Here is a 22,578-nt window from a genome sequence, read left to right as displayed (position 1 = left end):
GACAGTGAGTTTCAGAGACCAGCAAATTATACTACAAAGGATTTTGTATAATAATTGTAGTATATATAGTCTGTGGCATAATTAATATTGTTCATAACGTACTCTGTGCAGTTGACAGAGCCTGTTTTGTAAAAATGGCGGGAACGGCCTAATTAAATGTGAAGCGCAATTTAGCATTTTATTTATTTAAATATTTAAATACAGTACAAATTGGCGACGAGTAATAATTCACGTGTGTAATTAAGTCTGCATTAATAAAATTGTATTGTTAATGTATGTGATGGCTGGTTACGGAAACATAATGTTCGGCGGTAGCCTCACCTTTGACCACCGCTCTCAGGAATGGAGCATATTCAAAAGTCGATTTATTCAGTACTGCACCGCAAATGATATTAATGAAGAGAATGATAAAAGTGGAATAAAACGGCGAGCATTATTATTAACGGCTTTGGTGGAAGACACATACCGCGTAGCGCGGGATATCATTTTTCCTACGCCATTAGAAAGTGAAGAATATAAATATCTCTTGGAGAAATTAGATACTCATTTTTCTTCAAGAAAGAGTACATTTGCAGAACGTTATCAATTTTATAAGGCAGAACAACGGTTAGGAGAAGATTTGGCTGAATGGGCGGCACGAGTGCGACATTTAGCGCAGTATTGTGGATTTAAAACAGAGCTGGAGACCGCTTTGAGAGATCGTTTTGTACTGGGATTGGAAAACGCAAGAGAGAAAGAGAAATTATTTGCAGAATCCATTGATACGCTAACGTTTAATAGGGCGTTAGAAATAGCGCAGAATGTACGGTGTGCCCGGATCGCATTGCAAGCGTCGCAGACAGAAGAGAGCGCGGGCGGCGCGGCTGGCTGGCGGCGGCCTCAGCTCCAGGAGGAGCCGGTTTACGCGCTGCGCACCGCCCGCACCGAAGCGGCGGCGCCGGCGGAGCTTCGCCGGTTACATTTAACTGCTCGTCATAGTGTTAATCAAAATGTGGTTTGTGAAGTGTGTGGGTATAAAAACCATACAAAAGAAAAGTGTCGTTATGCTGAGTTCATATGTCGAAAGTGTAATAACAAAGGTCATTTACAACGAATGTGTAAATCTAAGGTTAAAAATTGTAAATACTTGGCTGTGGATGATCACGACGACATGGTTGAAGGTAATTTTGATTTATTTAGTATAGAGTGTGTGGACGGAAAACCGATGCGCCAGGTGGTGTCTATAGGCCATAGCGACGTTCTGTGCGAGATAGATAGCGGCAGCGCGGTGTCAGTCCTGCCGGCTCACATATACGAGTTGTGTTTTAAAAGTAAATATAACCTTAAGTCGTGTAATGTGGTGTTGAATTGCTATAATGGAAGTAAAATATCGCCGTTGGGATACGTATCTCTGCCGATCACTTTTGAGAGGTGTACTAAGTTGATTAAATTATTTATTATTGCTACTGACGGAAATCAACCAACATTGTTAGGTCGGGATTTTATAAGCATATTTAATTTAAAGTTGTGTAGTCAATTACACAATTGTAACTATTTAGAAAAGGATGTTGATATATTTTTGATGCAAAAGTACGAAACGCTATTTAAAAATGAATTAGGTACATTTAATAAATATAAGATTAATATTAAAATAAAACCCGACGTACATTTAAAGTTTTTTAAGGCTCGTCCGGTACCTTTGGCATTAAAACAAAAAGTAGAAAACGAGTTGCAACGATTGTCGAATTTAGGTATTTTAGAAAAAGTAGAACATTCCGAATTTGCCACACCCATCGTTCCTGTGTTACGGTCAGATGGCGGTATAAGGATTTGTGGTGATTTTTCGGTAACGCTGAACAAAGCATTACTGATGGAAAACTATCCATTGCCACGCATTGAAGATTTATTTGCAAAACTACATGGAGGGTTGCAATTTTCTAAATTAGATTTGTGTAGAGCCTATAATCAGCTAGAATTAGATGATTCTAGTACGGTGGAAACATATTTAACATGTATTAACACCCACAAAGGTTTATTTGTATATAATAGGTTAGTGTTTGGTTTGTCTAACGCACCTTTTATCTTCCAGCGGACAATGGAACAGTTACTGGCAGATATAGAGGGTACATGTATATTTTTAGATGATATTTTAGTCACAGGATGTACTAAGGAACAACATCTCGAAAGGTTGGAACAGGTTTTAGGAAGATTACAGGAAGCAGGTCTACGGTTAAAACGAGAAAAATGTGAACTATTTAAGGATAGCGTAGAATACTTAGGTTTTCGTATAGATCGTAATGGTTTACATAAAGCTGAAAGTAAGGTCAAGGCTATTTTAAATTGTAGTTGTCCGAAGAATGTTACAGAGCTCAAATCATTTTTAGGGATGGTGAACTATTATAGATGTTTTGTTCCTAATACGTCTAGTGTGTTGAGTTCCTTACATGCATTATTAAAAAAAGACACAAAATGGAATTGGGGAGAGGACCAGAATTCTGCTTTTAATAAAATAAAATTAGAATTGTCATCGGATCGGGTATTAGCTCATTTCAGTCCAGAGTACGAGACCATAGTGACAGCGGACGCCGCACAGTGGGAACTCGCCTAAGAAAGCCATCTCATAAATACTTTTTCTAAAACTCCGTGGATATGCTTGTATAATACCTCAAATTGTAGCCAAAGAGTTACTCTATCATTATAAATATGATTCAAATCTCTGACTATTCATACTTCATAGAATAAAGCCTCTAAAGTCAAGGAATGAAAAAAATGCAAAAATAATTTTGTAACTTAAATTTGTTTGGTATAAGTTTATAGTATCAAAATAATATCAAGTCATATAGTGCGATACCATTTTAGAATGCTTAGAATGTGTACTTTACTATAAAATAAAATATATTTAGTTTAGTCGAATATTATTTAACTAAAAATCCATATATCGTTATATGTACTATTTTCTTTTCTCAGACTTTCACTTGGAGATTTGACAGTTGCCGAAGCTTGCCGAAGTTCTAAATTTGGTTTTATTTATTAGGAAATATAATGTAATTTGATGGCATAACATTTTTTTTTGCAGTTTCACTGCGTAAAATATTTAAATCGAGTATAATATCATGGTGAGATTTGTTTTTTCTGAGTACGTATATTAAGATTTTTTTCTTTATTTAAGAATCTCTGTCTGAATATTCAAAAAAATACTTTTTGCTCAATTATTACTATATATTTTATCTTTTGCCTTACTTTTATCAATTATTTCACACAGTATATAGTTCCCATTCCCATACAAACCTATTCTATAGCGCATAATGATAAATATTTTTTATCAAGTAATTTTGCACACGTATATGACCATTATTAAGTATAAAATAGTGTATGTATTTGCATATGAAATATTACAGTTCTTCATAAGCATTTGTTATTACTAAATAATTGTTAATTACTCATCTCACCCCAATGAGTGAATTCTCGTGTACCAGACGCGACTTAAGTGTCTTATTGATTTAAAGTGATACAAATTATGTTGATTCTATCTCAAACTACGAAATAATTTTACCGAATCTTCAGATGCGAATATAGCAAAAATTATCGCAAGTATTCAGAAGTCCTTCATAACTCATTTTCGTCACCGCTATACGAAATATGGTCGAAAGAAAGAACAGTTTTTAAATAAAATAGCAATTGATAGGATGGTATTTTCACTGTAAATCTAGAAAAAACTACATGCGAACCTGAACCTCCTACTTCGATAGAGAAAAGAGGAATACCTTCTAAAACGTACGAAGACAGTTCGGACAAAGAAACGGACAAACAAGGCTTGCTTGATACCTGTGGACTTCATACTGAACTCATATATACAGGGTTTAAGGGTTTCGTCATTGATATTTTACGAGCATTGCCGGCAGAAAACTAGAATGAATTGAGCAATCTTAATGAACCGGCACATATAACAGCATATTCAAAACATTAAGCTCTTAGCATTTTTGGATTGGATTCATTGGATCTGTACAAGGCACAGTACGAAAATATGAGGAGTTGTTTGATAGCAAAGAATTACTTATTGTTTCCATCATACAGGTTGATTTGTGAAGCTAAAGAATCGTACTATCCGCCAAAATTGTATTTTATTTTATTTTTATTGTAATGTATAGAAATTACTAACGTTAAAGCAGAAATCAAATGTATGTACCATTTGCAGTGCAAAACCCACAGAGATGAACAATTTAGAAAAACTACAAAATAAACCTGTCGATGAAACTTCCTATCAATACGAGTATGGCCTTTCAACTTTGCATTCGTGGAACTTATTTTACATTTATCTTACAATCAATATACAAATCAATAAAAATGGTCTGCCACAACAACAGAAAATAAAGATTTAAAAAAGCAAAAGAAGGCTTATGTACAAAGAAGGTTCAGAGAAGAACTTGGATTAAATATAGATAAACCGAAGCAAGTTAGTGGCAACACTAATGACGGCAATACAGCCACAAGATTTTTCCAAAATTATCATTGTACATCAGAAATTACTAGTATATATGAGGAATTAATAAAACTGTTTTATGTTATGAAATGAAATGTGAACGTGTGATACGTTACTTTTCTGTCTTGCCTTTTGGGCAACTTTCAGAAGATGCTCAAGAGTCACGGAACAAAGACTATAAACAGTTCAGGCTTCATCATGCAAGACAATGTTCGAGGGTAGCCTCTAACAAAGATGTTCTACACGCATTTTTATACACCTCTGACCCATACATAACAAGTTTAAGAAAACCTTCCAATTAAAAATATTTAGTACTTTTTGATGAAGAAAAGGAGCTCTTGAGTGACTTGTAAGCTACCTTTATAAGAATTTTGGTTTTTTACGCTGATACTTTATTATTTACTTATTTCTGTATAAACTTCTTAGGACATAAATGTAAGTCTACAAATTCTATATTTTTTGTATTCCTAAATTATTTATAACTATTAAAAATATTTTTTTACTCACAAAGCATACATTATTTAAAAGTATATATATTTAAGATTATCAGAAAAAAAAATCATGTACATATCTTTATTAATACAGAAATTATAGATTTATGAGATGAAAATGAGTCAAAGTTCCCACTCTGCGCCGGGCCGCTAGGTCTAGGAGCAGTGCTGGCGCAGAGACAACCCGACGGCACCGAGCGTGTAGTGGCCTACGCGTCTCGGTCCTTGTCTAAAACGGAACGTAATTATGCACAAATACAAAAAGAAGCTACTTCCATTGTATTTGCAATTAAAAAATTCCATCATTATTTATATGGAAGATCTGTACCTTTTATTTTGCGTACAGACCACAAGCCTTTATTATCAATCTTTGGTAATAAAAAAGGAATACCAGAGATGGCAGCTAATAGACTGCAGCGTTATGCTTTATTTTTATCAGCATATAATTTTAAAATTGAATACATCAAGGGCGATAATAATGCAGCAGATTTTTTATCGCGTAGTGTAAGTTCCGTAGGTTTGCTCGACAGTGAAGATGATTTTGATATTGATCGTACGACTTATATAAACTTTATTGACGATTCTATTTTAAAACCAATAACAGTAGAGGATATAAAAAAAGGAAACGAGGAGACAGTTCCAGAGACAGTACATCAATCAGTAGTTCCGGAGGAGATAATAACAGATCCAAGTATCTGCAATCCACAGTCATCAAAACCGTCACATATCACACATCCATCGCAAGCATCACATGTTGAATCATTCATACCAGAAGAGAGTTCTACAAAAGTAGCCAATGAAGGAATCATGGGAACAATAACATCACCGCTCATAGATATAGACCCAGGAGAAGGAATATCTGGTCTATCAGATTCAACAACTATAACGAAAATAGCGGAGGATACTCGAGCTGATGATATGTTAGTTACAGAAGCAGTGCCCAATGTTATAAATAGAGGCCGTAATCCAATAAGATCCACGAGAAACAAAAAAGTTAATTATAAGTATTAGTTTTAAAATGTAATTTGTTGTAAAAAAAAAAAAACATTTTGTATGCTTTTTAAAATAATTGGGGGAGGGATTGTAGTATATATAGTCTGTGGCATAATTAATATTGTTCATAACGTACTCTGTGCAGTTGACAGAGCCTGTTTGTAAAAATGGCGGGAACGGCCTAATTAAATGTGAAGCGCAATTTAGCATTTTATTTATTTAAATATTTAAATACAGTACAATAATAACTCGTATATACCCTCCGTATTGCCAAAACCAGATTTTGGCTGGAATAAAGACGGTTATCAGTCCGGCACCGGAATCCTTCCTCCAGGTACATGAGCGATCAGGAGTTGTAAAGGATCTGATAGAAAATGGTAAGAATATGGAAGTTACGACGGTCACGAATAGGAAGCCAGTTGAGGTGTTTACAATATACAATACTTTGATGACACTTGCGTAAACCAAAGATTCACCTAATCTAATGCATAGGTTTTGCAAACGCTCCAGTTTACCAACTAGCTGCACTAAATGCTCTGGAAAGGCACTGTCGGCATAATTCTAGAGCTAGAAACAATTTAGTACCTAGAGACTAAAACTGGAGGCGTCTAAGCGAGTGGCGTGAAGAAAATTGTCTACGAATTATCTCACCAATGATAATTCCCAGGTTCTTCACGCTGGAAGAGAGAGAATAATTTATCTTTAAAATACAACTGTTATAAAATGAAGGTATTGGTAAAATTGCGGTACTTTGGACATTTGTATAGATATATCCTAGCCAAAAGAGGAATAACGAAAGAAATCTATTGAGGGTAATTGACCCTGAATATCAGTAGAAAATGCCATTTTTATTTCCGTGTCATATATGTATATACATATATATTCTTCTTTTTCTTAATCGTTCCCTCACTGCTGAGGATCGTGACTCTATACTATCTTGTCGACTAGCCGGCGCCATCTGCTGCGCTCAGATGCCTGATGTATTGCAGCGCTGACAGTAATGTTCAGTTGACGTGATATTTGATCTGACCATCGGATGGGACTTCGGCCTCGACGTCTTTTACCTTCTATCTTCCCTGTTACCATCAGTCTCTCCATATTGTCTACATCCCTCCGCGCGATGTGTCCGAAGTATCGTACAATGCGCTGCAGACAAGTAGAAGACAGCCGCTGTGAATATTCCAATTTAAGCTCTATTAGTACAGAGACGTTTGTACGGTGGGCTGTCCACGGTATCCTCAATAGTCGACGCCAGCACCTGCACACACCATATATATATGACATGTAATGTAATTTTAGTTTGTCACTCACAGCTGATTAACTCATAAACTCCAATCTTGTAATTTGCAGGTTTTGGGAACATACCACATGTCTCACCAGGAGAACCGAGACGTGGCAGGTTTCCGAATTCCGGACACCACCAAGTTCGCGATGACCAGCGCCAACGACAACATCAAAACTGGAGGGGATCATCGAAAGCTCCGAGAGGTATATAACTAGTAATCTATTATTTCATGTAATAGAGAACAGGCAACGTTGTTAGTCGCAAAAGGTACCAAGCCCAAAGTAAGCAGTTAAACTCATGGAACTCAACAAAGTAGAAATCTAAAAATGACTAATAAATTTATCACAAGATCATAAAAAATCTATATAATCGCACTGCTCCCATATAACACTTTTAGTTTATGAACATAATACACATCAGTGTTAGTGTCCCACCCAAAGTAGTTTTCATGGCTGTAACCAAAACAGAAACAGAATCGGCTTCGATCTCAGTTCAACCGGAACTGAAATTTCCTTATAAAATCGTGATTACATGAAAAATATAAAAAAAACTAATTAATCTTTAATTTGGTGTCATAAAATGAATCTATTGGTGAAATGTGCGTTTGGACATTTGGATAGTTATATCCTATCCAAAAGAGGAAATAATGAAAGAAATATATTGATTGACCCTGAATATCAGTAGAAAATGCCCTTTTTTATGAAAGGAAATCTTCAATAACAACCTCATTCGCTCACACGTAAACAGATTTGTACTGTGGAGTGTGTAGAAGATTTATATGCCTTACTTTTTAAATTAGGTTGAATGATAAGGTGTACAGGAATAAGGTGTAGGGAGCACATCTTTCTATCAAAATTTATTATTGTTATGTATTAACCTTTAATGTACTTATTATATATGACACGTAACATACGTTATAAACCCCAAATTTGTAAATTACAGGTTTTGGGAACATGCCACATGTCTTAACAGGAGAACTGAGTGGTGGTAGCTCCCAAAATTCCGGTTACCACCATTTTCACGATGACCAAGGCCAACAAGCACAACACAGGAGAGGATCATCGTCAGCTCCAAGAGGTACACAAGTAGTAATCTATCATATCGTTTAAAACGCCAAGTCCCCTAACGATCAGTTCAGAACTTCAAGTTGATAATACTCTCACGTAAGAAAGTGCCATATATTTTCATTTTAGATTTTTTCAATGACACTTTTTTAAATATTTATAAGTTTAAGTTGTTATCGTTGTTATCTATATAGTAAGTTAGAAGTAGCTACACCGAAATTAAGCTAGATACTTCAAGAATAGTTTTACTCTGTAGGTTCTTGTTGCTTCGCAGTTTACGAGTACAAGGAGGGAATATTTCTGTACATTTTCTAACTTAGATCTAAAATTACACGACTGACGATAGTCAATATCGAGTGGACATAAAAAAATAAATATGTCTTTTAAGTCGTAACGCAGTTAGGCATAGTGGCTCAATAATATACAGAGCATTTTACAGATTTAAGATTAAATTAAGAATAACTGTCAAACTAATATATTGAAATTGGGGCACATCGGCCGCATTCTGTTCTCGACGTGTGCAAATTCTGTTCGTATGCACTTTCAATTAGACTGTGCAGCACATTTTCAAAAAGTGTCGTATGAGTATACCTATATTTGTAACTGCAATGATACAGGATCACCTGATGGTAATTGGTAACCGTAGCTTATGTACATGAACAGGACCATTGATCATTGGCACCACGTCATCATATGTCGTCCATGATACTGGAACCTAAGTGGTCCCGAACAGTGCGGTTTCAGAGGAGTTTCCTCCCGATTACTTAGATTGTGGAATGAACTTCCTGCCGAGGTTTTTCCACGACCTACAGCATGGGGTTTTTCAAAAAGGGTATATTAAGATTTCTTAAGGGTCGGCAACACGCAAGTGATACCCCTGGTGTTTCAGGCGTTCATAGGCTACGGTAACCATTTACCATCAGATGGACCGTATGCTTGATTGCCACCATCGTAGTATAAAAAAAATGATACCTCTCATGCGTTGCCATTTCAGAGAACTAGGGTGTCGTACCCCCGTACTCTGTAATTACATAATCTAAAACAATATTTTATCGAATTATATATTATTTTGCGCAAGTCCATTTTACTACTGTAAGAATTTATATTATTGTTTTTAATTCCGCTACAAACAGCATGTTTAAGACTAGAAATATTCAGTGCGGAAATTTGACTACCGTTATGAGCTTTTCTAATGGTGATCAAATTCCAACCGATTTTGATATATTGCATTATGGGTGTAGATCCTTTATCATTTGTAGTGGATAAATAATATAAATCCATAAAGTAGTAATTTCATAATATCCATATGATGTAAATAAATTATTCACATACAAAAAATAAACACTTTCAAAATGAACAGATGAACTATTTATTATTTTTCATTGTTATTATAGTTATGTTAAGCATGGGGTTATTATATGCATATATATCGTCAATATTTATTATATATTTTTCAATAAGCTTGAATCAAATATATTAAAACTATCATAAATAAAAAAACAGATAGTAGCATATATTATCTCATCTGTGGTAGCATTAACATATATAAGGCTGTGATAGGTTGAGGGATGAACAATAGTTAAATAAATAAACTTACTTGTATTGTGAACTTTCCTTAAATAATTACATTACAGATAGGCACGTGCGGATGAGAAAGAATCCCCTGGAAACATTACAAGAAATAACAAATTCGGATGACGTCCTTGCTGAGATTAATGACAAAAAAAAATTTTTTGAAAACCTGTTTAAGACATCTACACAAATACAAAACATTTTTGTTTTGGTTATTGAAATACTATCAAAAGCTTCAGAATCTTCTTTTAATGACTTGAAACTGAAAATGATTTTGATCGTTGGTAATCCTTTATTTATATCTCAATTTCGAAACTATCTAATGGATTTACCATATCAAGATGAGAGCAAAAGCAGAAATCAATTATATTGGAAGAATCCAATTAATTTTTGGAGGAATTTATTAAAGTTTTTGGAATGTATAATAAATTTATCACCATCCACGGCTGTAAGGTTTTATCGACCACTAATAAACTATACTATAAAGCAAAGCTTAGAAGAGTTAATAAAGATGCGGCGATTTAGTTTACCAGAAGAATATTCAAATCAAATTACTCAATTGCAAAATAAATTGACGGAGTGGGAAACAAAACATCTGGTATGTATTGGTATACACTAGCATAATGGAGAGTACTTTATTATTCAATGCCATTTATTTTATTCTAGCTGTTCCCGCGACTGGAATTTTAACTTTATTTTCTAATATAAGAACTTTTCGCAAATAAAAATAGCCTAAGTTACACCTTATTACATCAGCTACCAATAAGTCTTCAAAAATTCAAAATCGGTCCAGCCATTTAAAAAATATTTTGGTTATTTGTTTGTTTATATGTATGTACCGTATTTATATTCATATGCATGTAGTAAAAGACAGTTATTTCAATAATACAAACAGACACTCCAATTTTATTTATATGTTTTTTTTTTTTATTAATAATGGGTTTGCGCTTGGTCTTACCTCATCTGATGGGAAATGATGGTTAAACCTAGGATGTAGCGCGATTACCCAGAAGATATGTCTTCACCATAGACTTGTATAGATAAAATAAATATTTTATATAAGTATTATTATATTTATATAAAATATTTTATATACCAGAATGATGGCAAACAAGTATACGGCCTATCTTGGTTCATAAACGTTTACCGTAGATTATGGACGCCTGAAATATCAAACAATAATAACAAGTGTTAGTAAGTACTTAACCAATTTCCATACCCTTAGCTATTAATGTCCTCTATAAAACAGTGGTACGTCATTTTTGTCTGTTGTTAATTATTTCCGCGCGTTAATGTACGCGATATAGGGATTTTTTTCACACGTTGGGTTAGATTTATTCACGTTGGTATAGATGTCTTTCGGATCCCTAACGTTTTTAAAATTATTTTGTCACCTATGTTTATCAGGGATAATGTACGATTCTATACAATGGGGCATTTATTCAAATCGGTCCTGTATTCAATGTAAACAAACAAATCTTTTCTCTATGTAATATTTGTATAGATAAAATTGTATTCATTAAACAAAATAAAAAAATCAGACGTATCTACTCGGACATTTAAGACATACCCAAGATACTATTAATTTTTCTTGAGGAAAATAGATCATTTAAAGAATATTTAGGTTTCAGTTAGTAGATGTAACATACAAAACACCTAATATATAATTAGATAATTATAGATATCCAAGAGACATTTATTTCGGAGCAGATTAAAAGTAGTAAAAGTATATGAAAGAAAACCACAAACTATCTGTGTAGCTTGGCAGATATAGTATTAATAACCGTTATTCTTATTAAGCGGAAGCCACCTCTTTGGCTAAAGGATAATTTAACGTAGGTACTATAGCCATCTGAATTAAGGACCTCATTGCTAGCAATGTCCCATACATTCAAGTCAAGTTGACCTCCACGCGGTTACCACTGGAAACCATCGTGATCAATTCCTGGTGAATTTGCTACTGTGGGCTGACTGACCTGAGTATAAGTATGAGGTCACTCATGTTGTCTCCCTCCACCAGTACACCGCAGCGTAAACAGTGGAGGCAGTTGCACCATTCCATTATTATCCATTATGAAAAAGCTCACCACATGGGCACCTGACCAGGTGACCTGGCACAAGGGTCTAAACTGACATTTTTAGATATTATAATGTGTATGTGTATCTATTAATATTATTTAAAAAACTGTAATTATAATATTTGTTTCCACAATTTTAGAAATAGGTACAATAAATTAATGATTATTTCAGATACAAACGCAATCTAACACTCATGAAGAAAACGAGCCGCCAGAAGACTTTCGTATTATTCCAATTATACCAAACCGTCATCATTTGATGCGGCCGCCATTTTTACGCCCGAATATCATTAATGGTGCATACAAAGACGTTGATCACTACTTGGATATACAATTCCGTTTAATGCTAGAAGACTGCTACGGGCCGCTTCGTAAAGGACTAAGTAAGTATTAAAAAAAACTCTGATAGTTTAACACTATAAACGGCTAAAGTTCTACATCTTTACACACTCTATAAGCATTTGAGTTGAGGGACCTATCTCTTTTAAAGACATTGGAACGTTTTACGACAAAATTGTAGCAACTAAATATCTAGTAGGTATAACTTACTATTAGGCTACTAATTAGTCATCCGCTGTTAGAAAGGGCTTTTCAGAATTAGGGTTACACCAGGTAATAAACCCAAATACGAGATCATTATTAATGTGAGAGGACCATGGAAAGCCCTACTCCTTTTTAAGCAAATTAGTAAAAAAAAGATAAGTGGATTCTGGAACACCATGTTCCTTATAACGCCAATTGTATCGCCTTGTAAATCTTGGCATTTTATTCATTTATTTATGGCTTTACATTAATGGCTAGGTAGGTAGGCTCTTCCCCAGGTACGTTGGGTTCAAATATACCCTGGGAAATGTCATGTCACATATTCGATAGTTAACAGGTCTTCACTGACTATCCCATCTGGGTTAATAATCATGATGATATGTTTGTTTTGCTTGATGTTTAAGGTAGTTAGATATATATGTAATCACCTAAGATATTATAAACTTTTCTTTGACAGTAGGTATATATATATATGTATATATAGAAGCTAATTTAATGTCTCCATTTTAGTACAGTACTTGGAAAATTCCAGCAAAGGGAAATATGATAATATACGGTAAGTTTTGTATTTTTACTTTACCTATTTACTTACTATGATTAGTTTAAAGTCTGATACACCACTTCCTATTATGGCAATAGTTGTGAAAATATTTATAACTAGAGACCTGCCGGCCAAGCCGGGGGGTTGGCATAGTTGCAATGTAGGTAGACATTATAATTATTATTATTTTATTTACATTCAATATTTATATTTTACGCAGTTCCCTGGTACCTAAACTAAGTATGAGCTTGTATTTAGGTACTAAATCCCTGCTCTTAAAATTTACAATTATTGGAATTACAATTGACTGAAAACATAACCTTCCTTTTAAAATAGATACTCTAGATCTATAGCTAAACACGGCATAAAATCTGTTGCGTAGTTCCAAAGATCTAAGCGTACAGACAGCTGAAGAGACTTTGTTTTTTCCTGTGTAAAGGTTATTTGTTACCTAGCTGCTCTTTCTATTAGTTCTTGGCTGGTTAAAAATTAAATGAAATCGACCCGATAGGTGGTGCTGCTTTTCTGGGCCCGTAGGTCGTGATGGGTCCCTATTAAAATAGAAATAGTAGTAGCTAGTAAAATATATATCGCAGATTGTCAATATATAGATACATAATCCGCCACGCAAATCTTTCATTTGTGGCGTTATTATGTAATCTATGCTCAATATAAAAAGTATCACTGTGTCAACCTGTGTCACATACAGAAAAAGTTATTATGAAATATTTTTTAAAGTTTGTCCAGGATTATTACAATTAATGAATAAACTAAATCTCTAAAGGTACTATCAGTATAGAGTATAAAATATAACAGAACTATACAAATACATTAAGACAGACGACTACAATGACTTTATCCCAAGAATGATTTTATCCAAAATTGTAAGGCTAATTTCTTTTTAGCTAAATTAAAATGTACAAAATATAATATATTATCATATTTATTCGGTCTCCACGCATAGTTATTGATATAAAAACTAGTAAAACAGATACTTTTAAGATACAACAACAAATTAATATATACAGAATACATACCTAAACTTAATAAAAATACCTTATAAGGAGAATTCAGAGCTCAATATGCACCTCGCTATTGCCACATTATAATTAATAGGATCTACATAATGTAGATGTGTGATATATGTAGATCCATTTAATTATATAGCCCGTTTATTTATTATGTATTACAAGCTATGGTGTTCGGATGATTTTATGGGAAACTTAATTGCTATTGGCCTATTATGAATTTTATCTGGCCAATTAACATGAATGTTGATATGACTATGCCATGATATAATGAATAATGATGGTTATAATATATTAAATATATTTATTACGTTATTTCAGGGTGTACAACAACGTGAAGTTTCTATCACCTTATGTATCCAACAGCAAAATTGGCTTATTGGTAGAAATAGACAAATATACCAATAGATATTTTTTCAAAACTAATTGGAAAAGCAGCAAGCGGCTATTATTTGGTTCTCTATTATTATTGTCCAAAGATGGTTTCAAGAATTTCGCAGTAGCTACAGTTATAGATAGGGATATTAATTACTTGAGTAAGGGACAGGTGGGTACCTAATGTCCAGTCTAGGGATGCCAACCGTACAAGAATCCTCGTACAAAAACGAAAAAGATTCTTGGCCTTCAGGAGGAGGACGTCGTCACCTTTAGCCTCCAAACAGCTTATTTAAGAAGTTGTTCCAGTTTAAGGGTAAGGCAGTGAAATCGAAGATTGAGCAACATAACATTTTACGGGCGTCACATGATGACATGACGTTAGTGCTGTTCAAGTATTTTGGCGGGCCATCAGGGGCCGTCAGCTTGTGTGTAACGCCAATAATATATAAAAAAACATGAAACTTCTCTGGTAATTCTACGCGCCGGTCTTGTTTCTTTGAGTTACTTTTGTACTGTAATAGTTTAATTAATTTTGAAAAAACAAGATTATTAACCCTGTTGAAAGAAAACAGTATTGGTACTAGAAACTTGTAGATCCTTCTTGCAGTAAATGCTATACACCACAATGTCTCCTATGATATTATAGCCATCCAAACAGTCACGCGTTGTACTATCAAGAATCTGGTCATTTATGTAAAATAAATTTATTTATTTTACCCTTGTAAATCTAATCTACTTTTTACCTTGAAAATATTTTTGTTAGCTTGTGATACATAGTTTAAATCAAAATTATTTGTATTCACAGTTGCCGATAGCTATGGTCAATATAAATGTACAACTGAAACCTGGAGATACATATACTATGATCGAAAGCGACGTATACTTTGAGCCCTATCATCACGTATTGACCGTACTTCAAAATCCCAATTTCCCTGAGAAATTGACTATGCAGAAATACATCGTTAAAGTAGAAGTGAGTATGTACCTACAACTTGCCCTTACTACGCACGGATTTCTTATTTGTAACAGGAAGCTATTCTTTTTATTTAGAATAATGAAAAAAAGAAAAGCTAACCGTAATACCTAACTTTTATTATTAGAAAAATGGAATCTAATCCTACAAAGTTTTATTGATGATTTTGTAAAAATCATGCCCAAACTCATACCTGCAGTTTTAGTATTAATAGAACCATGATAACTGTACACTGTAATTATGTAGTAGAAATAAATGTAAGTTGATTTAACAAAATAAAATTTTGAATAGTATAGAGTGAACAATCCGTTCTTTTTTTCTAAAGTATGTTACTGTGTAAGCATGACGAATCCGCCCCCTAACATATAGTGAAAGTTTTGTTAAAGTTTGAAATATAAACGAAATATAAGACGATGCATGTTACGTGTGAAATCACATATTTAGATTAGTAAACCGAGTGTAAACTCGTCAACAAAACAATTTAAACCTTACGATTACACAGATGAAGTTTTTCGTTAATTAATTAAATTTTGCCCCTAATACCTTATAACCGGTACATAATTGTTTTATTATAATTTTTTGTACATTTTTACAGGCCTCATTTCCTCCACCTCCAGTATTTGTAAATAATGCAACAGCTTATAATGTAAACATTATAAAAACGAATGATAATGACAATGCTCATATAAATTTAGGTGACAATGATTGCATTATTACTAAAAAGTTTTATGTATTACATGACGACACATGGCCTACTGCAAAAGAATTGGGTTTAAACATTAGTCAGTATGAGGCATATAAATTGGCTTTAACGCATGAAATTGCAGTTATTCAGGGTCCGCCTGGCACTGGAAAAACGTTTCTAGGAGTAAAAATAGCAGAAACACTACTGAAGAATAGTACCAACCAAATTCTTGTGATCTGTTACACGAACCATGCTCTTGACCAATTTCTTGAGCATATATTGAAATTTACAACTTCGATTGTTCGAATCGGCGGTCAGTCCAGAAATGAAGCTTTATCAAAATATAACATAAATAAGTTACGAACTACCCGAACTCGACATACTAAACATGAAACAGTATATTATGAACAGAAACGTACATTTAACGTTATTGTGTCTAAGTTAAAAAAACTACATGATACTATACAAAATTTGAAAAATGGTATTCTTGCATATGATACTATTAAAATATTAGAACCAGATAGTACAATTCTGAGTACATATTATCAAAGCGACCCTTTACAATCATGGTTGTTTGAACATATAACTTACGTCAAGAACACGGAAGACATAGAAGAGAGTGTTGAAATTGTTAATAATGTTGACGACGATATATATCAAAGAACTGAACTAAACTTAGACGATGAGGATATTTTTGCCGATAATGCTAATCAAAATATAGAAAATCTAAATTTCACCTTATCATTTTCTTTGATGAAAGCGCAGAAGAATTTAAAATACTGGAAGTCACAAAAAGAAATAAAAGGAAAATCACAGAATTATTATGAGCAACTTGAAGACGATATTATGATGGCAATGTCTTCAATAGCGTTATTTAATGTCCGTAATAAATAATTAATTAATAAAGTATTCACGTAACTTGACTGCATCGGTTGTCTAGCGGTTTAACACACCGCTTTATTTGTATTTGTGCAAATGTTTGTATTCATGAATATGATTGTATCGGTGTGGGCGCTTTTTTTATGTATATTTTGTATTTATAAACAAATATTTATATCAGTTATTTAGTACCCATAACACAAGGTCTGCTTACCATGGGACTAGATGGCGCTGTGTTAATTATCTAGAGTTATTTATTTACTTATTAAGATGTCGTAAGGTATTAATATATTAATTTAAATGCCTTGAATATGTTGAGTGATGAAAATCACTCAACCGAAACACAAAGTAAGCCTCTTGGTGAATGTAATAGGTAAAACAGAGAAACCTACTATATTGTAAAATCTAATGGCTGGGCTTTGAATGATCACGCCGAAGAGTATTCAAATGTCATCTTTTGTAAAAGCGTACTGGCTATTTGATGAGATTGACTGTAGAAAGTCGTCTGCGTACTGCTTAAATAGTCTCACATATTGCAGCCGCCAAGCAGCTAGCAGTAGTATAGTATATTAAATTAGCGAGGGCATTTATAGTATTCTATTAATTCCATCGCCAGCCGCTCTATATCGTTATATATAATACATGAGGCCAATACTTTGTACCCCTTTTACGAAAATTGTGCAGATGGAGAAGTATGAAATTTCGCACACTTATACATAATTTATATAGATATTTTTTTTATTATGCATACAAAATACATTTAAATCAGTGTGTGTCAATGGTGCTAGTACGTTATTACTCCAATCAGAAGGTACCTGGCTTAAAACTTTATTTTATTAATTAATATTTTTAATAGTTTTTGTGATGGAAACTCTTATAACAAACCAAACTTATACGAGAAGGCCATAGGTTCGACCGCAGCCGCTATTCAACCATTTCTTGCGAAATCTGAGCATGTCATGTGTTGCGTATACTAGACTTGCAGTACATTTTTTTTATATTTACAGGACATGAAGAAAAGAGCTGTCGTTAATAGAACTGTAATAAAACTTAACGAAACTAATGTGAAGCAGATGCCGTCCGTAGAACGATGGCGAACATATTTCTCATGGATAGAGAACATAGCTGCACAGTTAAATGAACAAGTGTCCACGTTACAAGTAAGTATATGAATATCTATATTATGTTACAAGCTTTTTTAACTTCTGTTGGTGGTTCACCGATTAAACTGTGAAAATAAGATATAGCTTTAGTAACAATGCTCTAATATAGAGTTAGTAGATCGCGTATATCTTTAGCGTGCTAACTTGATTTTGTCATGACAAGCACTAGAAACCTGTATGTCTTGTGGACTACAAGTAGTCTACATATACTAGTAGGTACATTCGTATACACACACACCACATTACCTAAATAGCTGTAAACAAATACATATAACTCTAAACAACGCTGGAGCTGTGGTCTTATTCCGTATACTTCTGTCATTATTACACTTTTTTATATCTGTGAACATGTTGTACAATATAAGTACAAATTTAAGTAGAATATTGCAAAACTATTTAACATTCATGTTAATAATCTTTTTTACAGATCGAATACGAAACTGAGCGAAAGGTGTACGAAGATGCAAGAATGTATTTCGATCTCTTACATATGGTGAATGCAAGAGTGATCGGTATTACAACTACAGGTGCAGCCCGATTGCAAAAAATGTTACAGGTCCTTGAAACACCCATTGGTAAGCCAACATACTAATAAGTTTAAATATATATATATATATATATCATCGTCATCATCACTATAAATAAATTGTAAACACTATTATCAAATTCCAAAGAAGTACCTATTCGGTGCGGCGGTTATGAACTACAAATAGTTATTTCACAACACTTATTGCAAAAGTCAAATACATACAATATAGATCATATTAGTTAATCAATTATATTCATATTAGATACTAAATTACGCTAATATGTAATATAATATAGTAATATAATTACTAAATTATAAATCTTATAAATTATATAATTTTTGTAATATAATTACTAAATTATATTTTACGTCTTATAAATTATGGGGCTGTTCAAGTAATAATTTATCTTATTTACCCCCCATCCCCCTTGTCAGCAAAAGTAAGCAAAGCTTTACCCCCTCCCCCCATTATTCTTTCTCATTATATTGTTTTTTTAGCAATTATATTTTTAAATTACGTCTTATTTTAAATATGATAATGATTATATTAGACTTACAGAAAGCAATGATAACAATAATTAATTTTAATCAATCAAAATTATTACACAACCCACTATTACTGTGATGAAACAGTTGCAAGTACAAGATGTCTTCTTCATCAGAATTAATTTTACTATAAGTACCGCTTACTTGCTTGTCTGCGCGAGAGTGAACGGAGAACTACCCAACTTATTGCCACCAGTTTACTGCTTAATGACATGTATTATACCGAACCATATGAGACCGAAGGAATGTTTCAAAATATCACATACAGGATAACAATGAGTAATGGGCTATTATTCCTCATAATCTTTTTATATCTGGTATTTGTATTTTTATATCTAGTTTACCAGTTAGCCTTTATGCTAAGTTTTTTGCGTCTCCTATATCAGGCGCCATGCAGCTTGTTTTATACTGAATTTCGATTGAAAGGTGAAATATGGCAGGGAAATAAAGAATACGGAGTCATGCACCTCAGTCCTCCGGAAATGCTAAGCATTTGGAGTACCATGGTCATGATGACATCTGTCCGCCGTGGTGGTCATGTATTTAGGCGACGGCTCTCTCTTTGCAATTACATAAAAACCAGTTACATAAAAAATCTCCCATATATTATAATGGGGTACAAAAATAAGTATATCCAAGTAAATGTATATTTTTAAAATCTTTATTTACATTGTCTTGAGTGAATAATATTTTGATCATTAGTAATTGTCGAGGAGGCGGCGGAAGTGTTGGAACAGCACATCGTTGCATCGCTGAGTGGTGGCTGCCAGCATCTCATTCTAATAGGTAAGCAGGCTAAATTAGCTCACTTTCATATAAATATACATAACATAATGTATATATTTACTATGGTGGACTAGAAAGGAATGGAATCTATCCAATCACTTTAAGTAAGTATATACCTACTTAATAACACCCATTGTTTTTCAACTAGGTAGGAAAAGAGAACATCGTGAGTTCTCTATTTTTGCATGGTGTTCTATGTTTGTATCTTTGCAAAAGAATGTCCGTATCTTCACTAAAACAGATCTGAAATGTATTTTAATGATTATTTTTACAGTAAATGGAATTTACTCTCGTATTGAGTTATGGTTTTATATTTTGTGAAAATAATGTATTCAGATTTTTTGTACCTAAGTGGTTCTATGTATTTACAGACGATGGACGAATTTTACCCTCTAATCTTCACTTCTCATTATTTGTAATTATTTTAATATAATGTATTATAATAATAATACTAATAATCTCAGGACAATTCAGACAGCGCCATCTAGACCCAAGTACTAGATAACTAATGATACATAGTTTTTTTTTTGTAAATACATACATACTATACATAGAAAACACCCAGACCGATACAAACAATCATATTTAAATAGACCACCGTACGTCGAACATATAATACATAAGTTCCTGACTATACACAACTCATTAATTTAATGTTACTTTCTTAGGTGACCACCAACAGTTGAGACCTTCAGCGGCATACATGAAACTTGCCAAACATTATGATTTAGAAGTGTCCCTTTTTGAAAGAATGATTAGAAACAATATTCCCAACCGGCGTTTAGGCGTCCAACACCGCATGAGACCAGAGATCGCTTCACTCATCGTTCCACACATATACCCCGACCTTAAGAATCATCCATCGGTGAATGAATTTCTCCCCGTGCGTGGAATGGCAAAAAATTTATTTTTTTTTACTCACGATCATAAGGAACAAGTAAGTATAGTCGTTGGCTAGAACTTTATATGCTCTTTATATGTTTTTCAAATTGTATATGCTCATAATTGTGGGTAATCACAATTATGAGCATATACAATTTTAAAAATTAATAAAGCATTAAATAAAATTATTGTACTTACAGGAAACGGACGACAGTATGAGTCGTACAAACCACAAAGAAGCAGACTTGGCGCTCGGTCTCGCGAACTATCTCATGCAACAAGACTACAAACCTGAGGACGTAACGATACTGGCCGCATATTCCGGCCAAATGTTTTATATGAGAAAAGTTGGTGTTACATATAAATATTAGTCAGAACAATAAAGCAATAGAAACTGGACTTAAATAGTGATCACACTCAACTATGTTGTATATTTATATTATCTCATTTAGATTTATGGAGTTACTAATAAGTTAGAATAACAGTTCAATTTCGGAAGTTGTTTTAGTTGTCTGTACTTTTCATATACGTTATTCCTTACTTCATGACATTGTAGGAATTACTAACCTCTAATCTATAAGTTTTACTTAGTAGTCTAAAGGCCCACCGTTAAGATCCTAACCTCGACTCAGGCTGTCGTCAATTTTGATGTCCGTTTAAAATGTACAGAGGGTAGATCGGAGGATCGATATCTGGAGGGAGGTAACCAAATGGGAGCTAATTCAGAAAAAGTCATGAGAATTTGCGAATTTTCGTATTGTATATGTATATTATGTTAATCGTGTACCTATGCGATATTTTCAAACAATTGGTAGCAGCTATATATATATATATATATATATATATATATATATATATATATATATATATATATAATATATATATATATATAAAGGTGAAGGTAAATCCATATTAGCATTGGTCACGCCATAACTTAAGACCAGCTTGACCGAATTGATAGATCTTTTCATTCTTACGGAACTAAAAATTAAGGAAATTGTGTAGGTAATTCAAAATTTGCAAACTTCAAAATTTTCAAACCGCATTGGACTGCACGGTTTTCTTTATTTATATTGATATATAATTTGGTAACAAACACGCACGAAAAGACTGTCGGGTCAGTTAGCTTAAAATAAAGAAAATGTTTTCTACGTAACTCATCTAAGTCAAAATATTAATAGTAAATATATTTGCTATTGTTGTGTTGCTAATTCAATCCGGTTTCTATTACTTTAGTTATTATATTTATTATATACTAAATATTTAAACATGTATTACTAAGAATTCACCAAGTATTACTTATGTTAAATATGTTTGGTTTTATTTTACAGCAACGTTCATCGTACCATTTTCTATCTCAAGTAAAAATCACTGTTGTTGATAATTATCAAGGAGAAGAGTCAAAAATAATTATTCTATCACTGGTGAGAAACAATATAGATAACAAAATTGGATTTCTGTCCACTGAAAATAGAGTGTGTGTAGCTTTATCGAGAGCCAGAGAAGGTTCGTTTTATCTTTATTATCTTATAACTATTATGTTAATGTGTTTGTCACCTAACTTCTAAATGGCAGAAACAATTTGGATGAAATTTTGAATATATATTTCAATGATTTCCTGTATAGTTTGAAATACCCAGGATTGAGAACTTCTAGATAGAGAAAAATTAACAAATATCTTTGCATTTAACATAGGGTAGTTG

At 33.3% G+C, this 22,578-nt stretch overlaps 1 protein-coding gene across 3 annotated transcripts in view; it reads left to right on the top strand.

The window, feature by feature from the left end:
* Positions 1-22,578, top strand: part of LOC131844966 (NFX1-type zinc finger-containing protein 1-like) — a 58,303-nt gene that overhangs the window by 20,891 nt on the left and 14,834 nt on the right. For all 3 annotated transcript variants that reach the window (XM_059193985.1, XM_059193967.1, XM_059193977.1), the window contains 14 exons: positions 7,294-7,431; positions 8,171-8,305; positions 9,927-10,462; positions 12,115-12,325; positions 12,996-13,041; positions 14,376-14,601; positions 15,238-15,405; positions 16,001-16,969; positions 17,977-18,129; positions 18,560-18,707; positions 19,910-19,993; positions 20,662-20,930; positions 21,076-21,222; positions 22,207-22,381. In XM_059193985.1, coding sequence (XP_059049968.1) covers positions 7,294-7,431; positions 8,171-8,305; positions 9,927-10,462; positions 12,115-12,325; positions 12,996-13,041; positions 14,376-14,601; positions 15,238-15,405; positions 16,001-16,969; positions 17,977-18,129; positions 18,560-18,707; positions 19,910-19,993; positions 20,662-20,930; positions 21,076-21,222; positions 22,207-22,381 — 3,405 coding nt within the window. The remainder of the gene's footprint in view (positions 1-7,293; positions 7,432-8,170; positions 8,306-9,926; positions 10,463-12,114; positions 12,326-12,995; positions 13,042-14,375; positions 14,602-15,237; positions 15,406-16,000; positions 16,970-17,976; positions 18,130-18,559; positions 18,708-19,909; positions 19,994-20,661; positions 20,931-21,075; positions 21,223-22,206; positions 22,382-22,578) is intronic.

This window comes from Achroia grisella, unplaced genomic scaffold (genome assembly GCF_030625045.1).
Source record: "Achroia grisella isolate CSIRO2021 unplaced genomic scaffold, CSIRO_AGI_Agris_v1 utg109, whole genome shotgun sequence".
Lineage (NCBI taxonomy): Eukaryota > Metazoa > Arthropoda > Insecta > Lepidoptera > Pyralidae > Achroia > Achroia grisella.
This window is presented reverse-complemented; position numbering and strand designations above follow the sequence as displayed.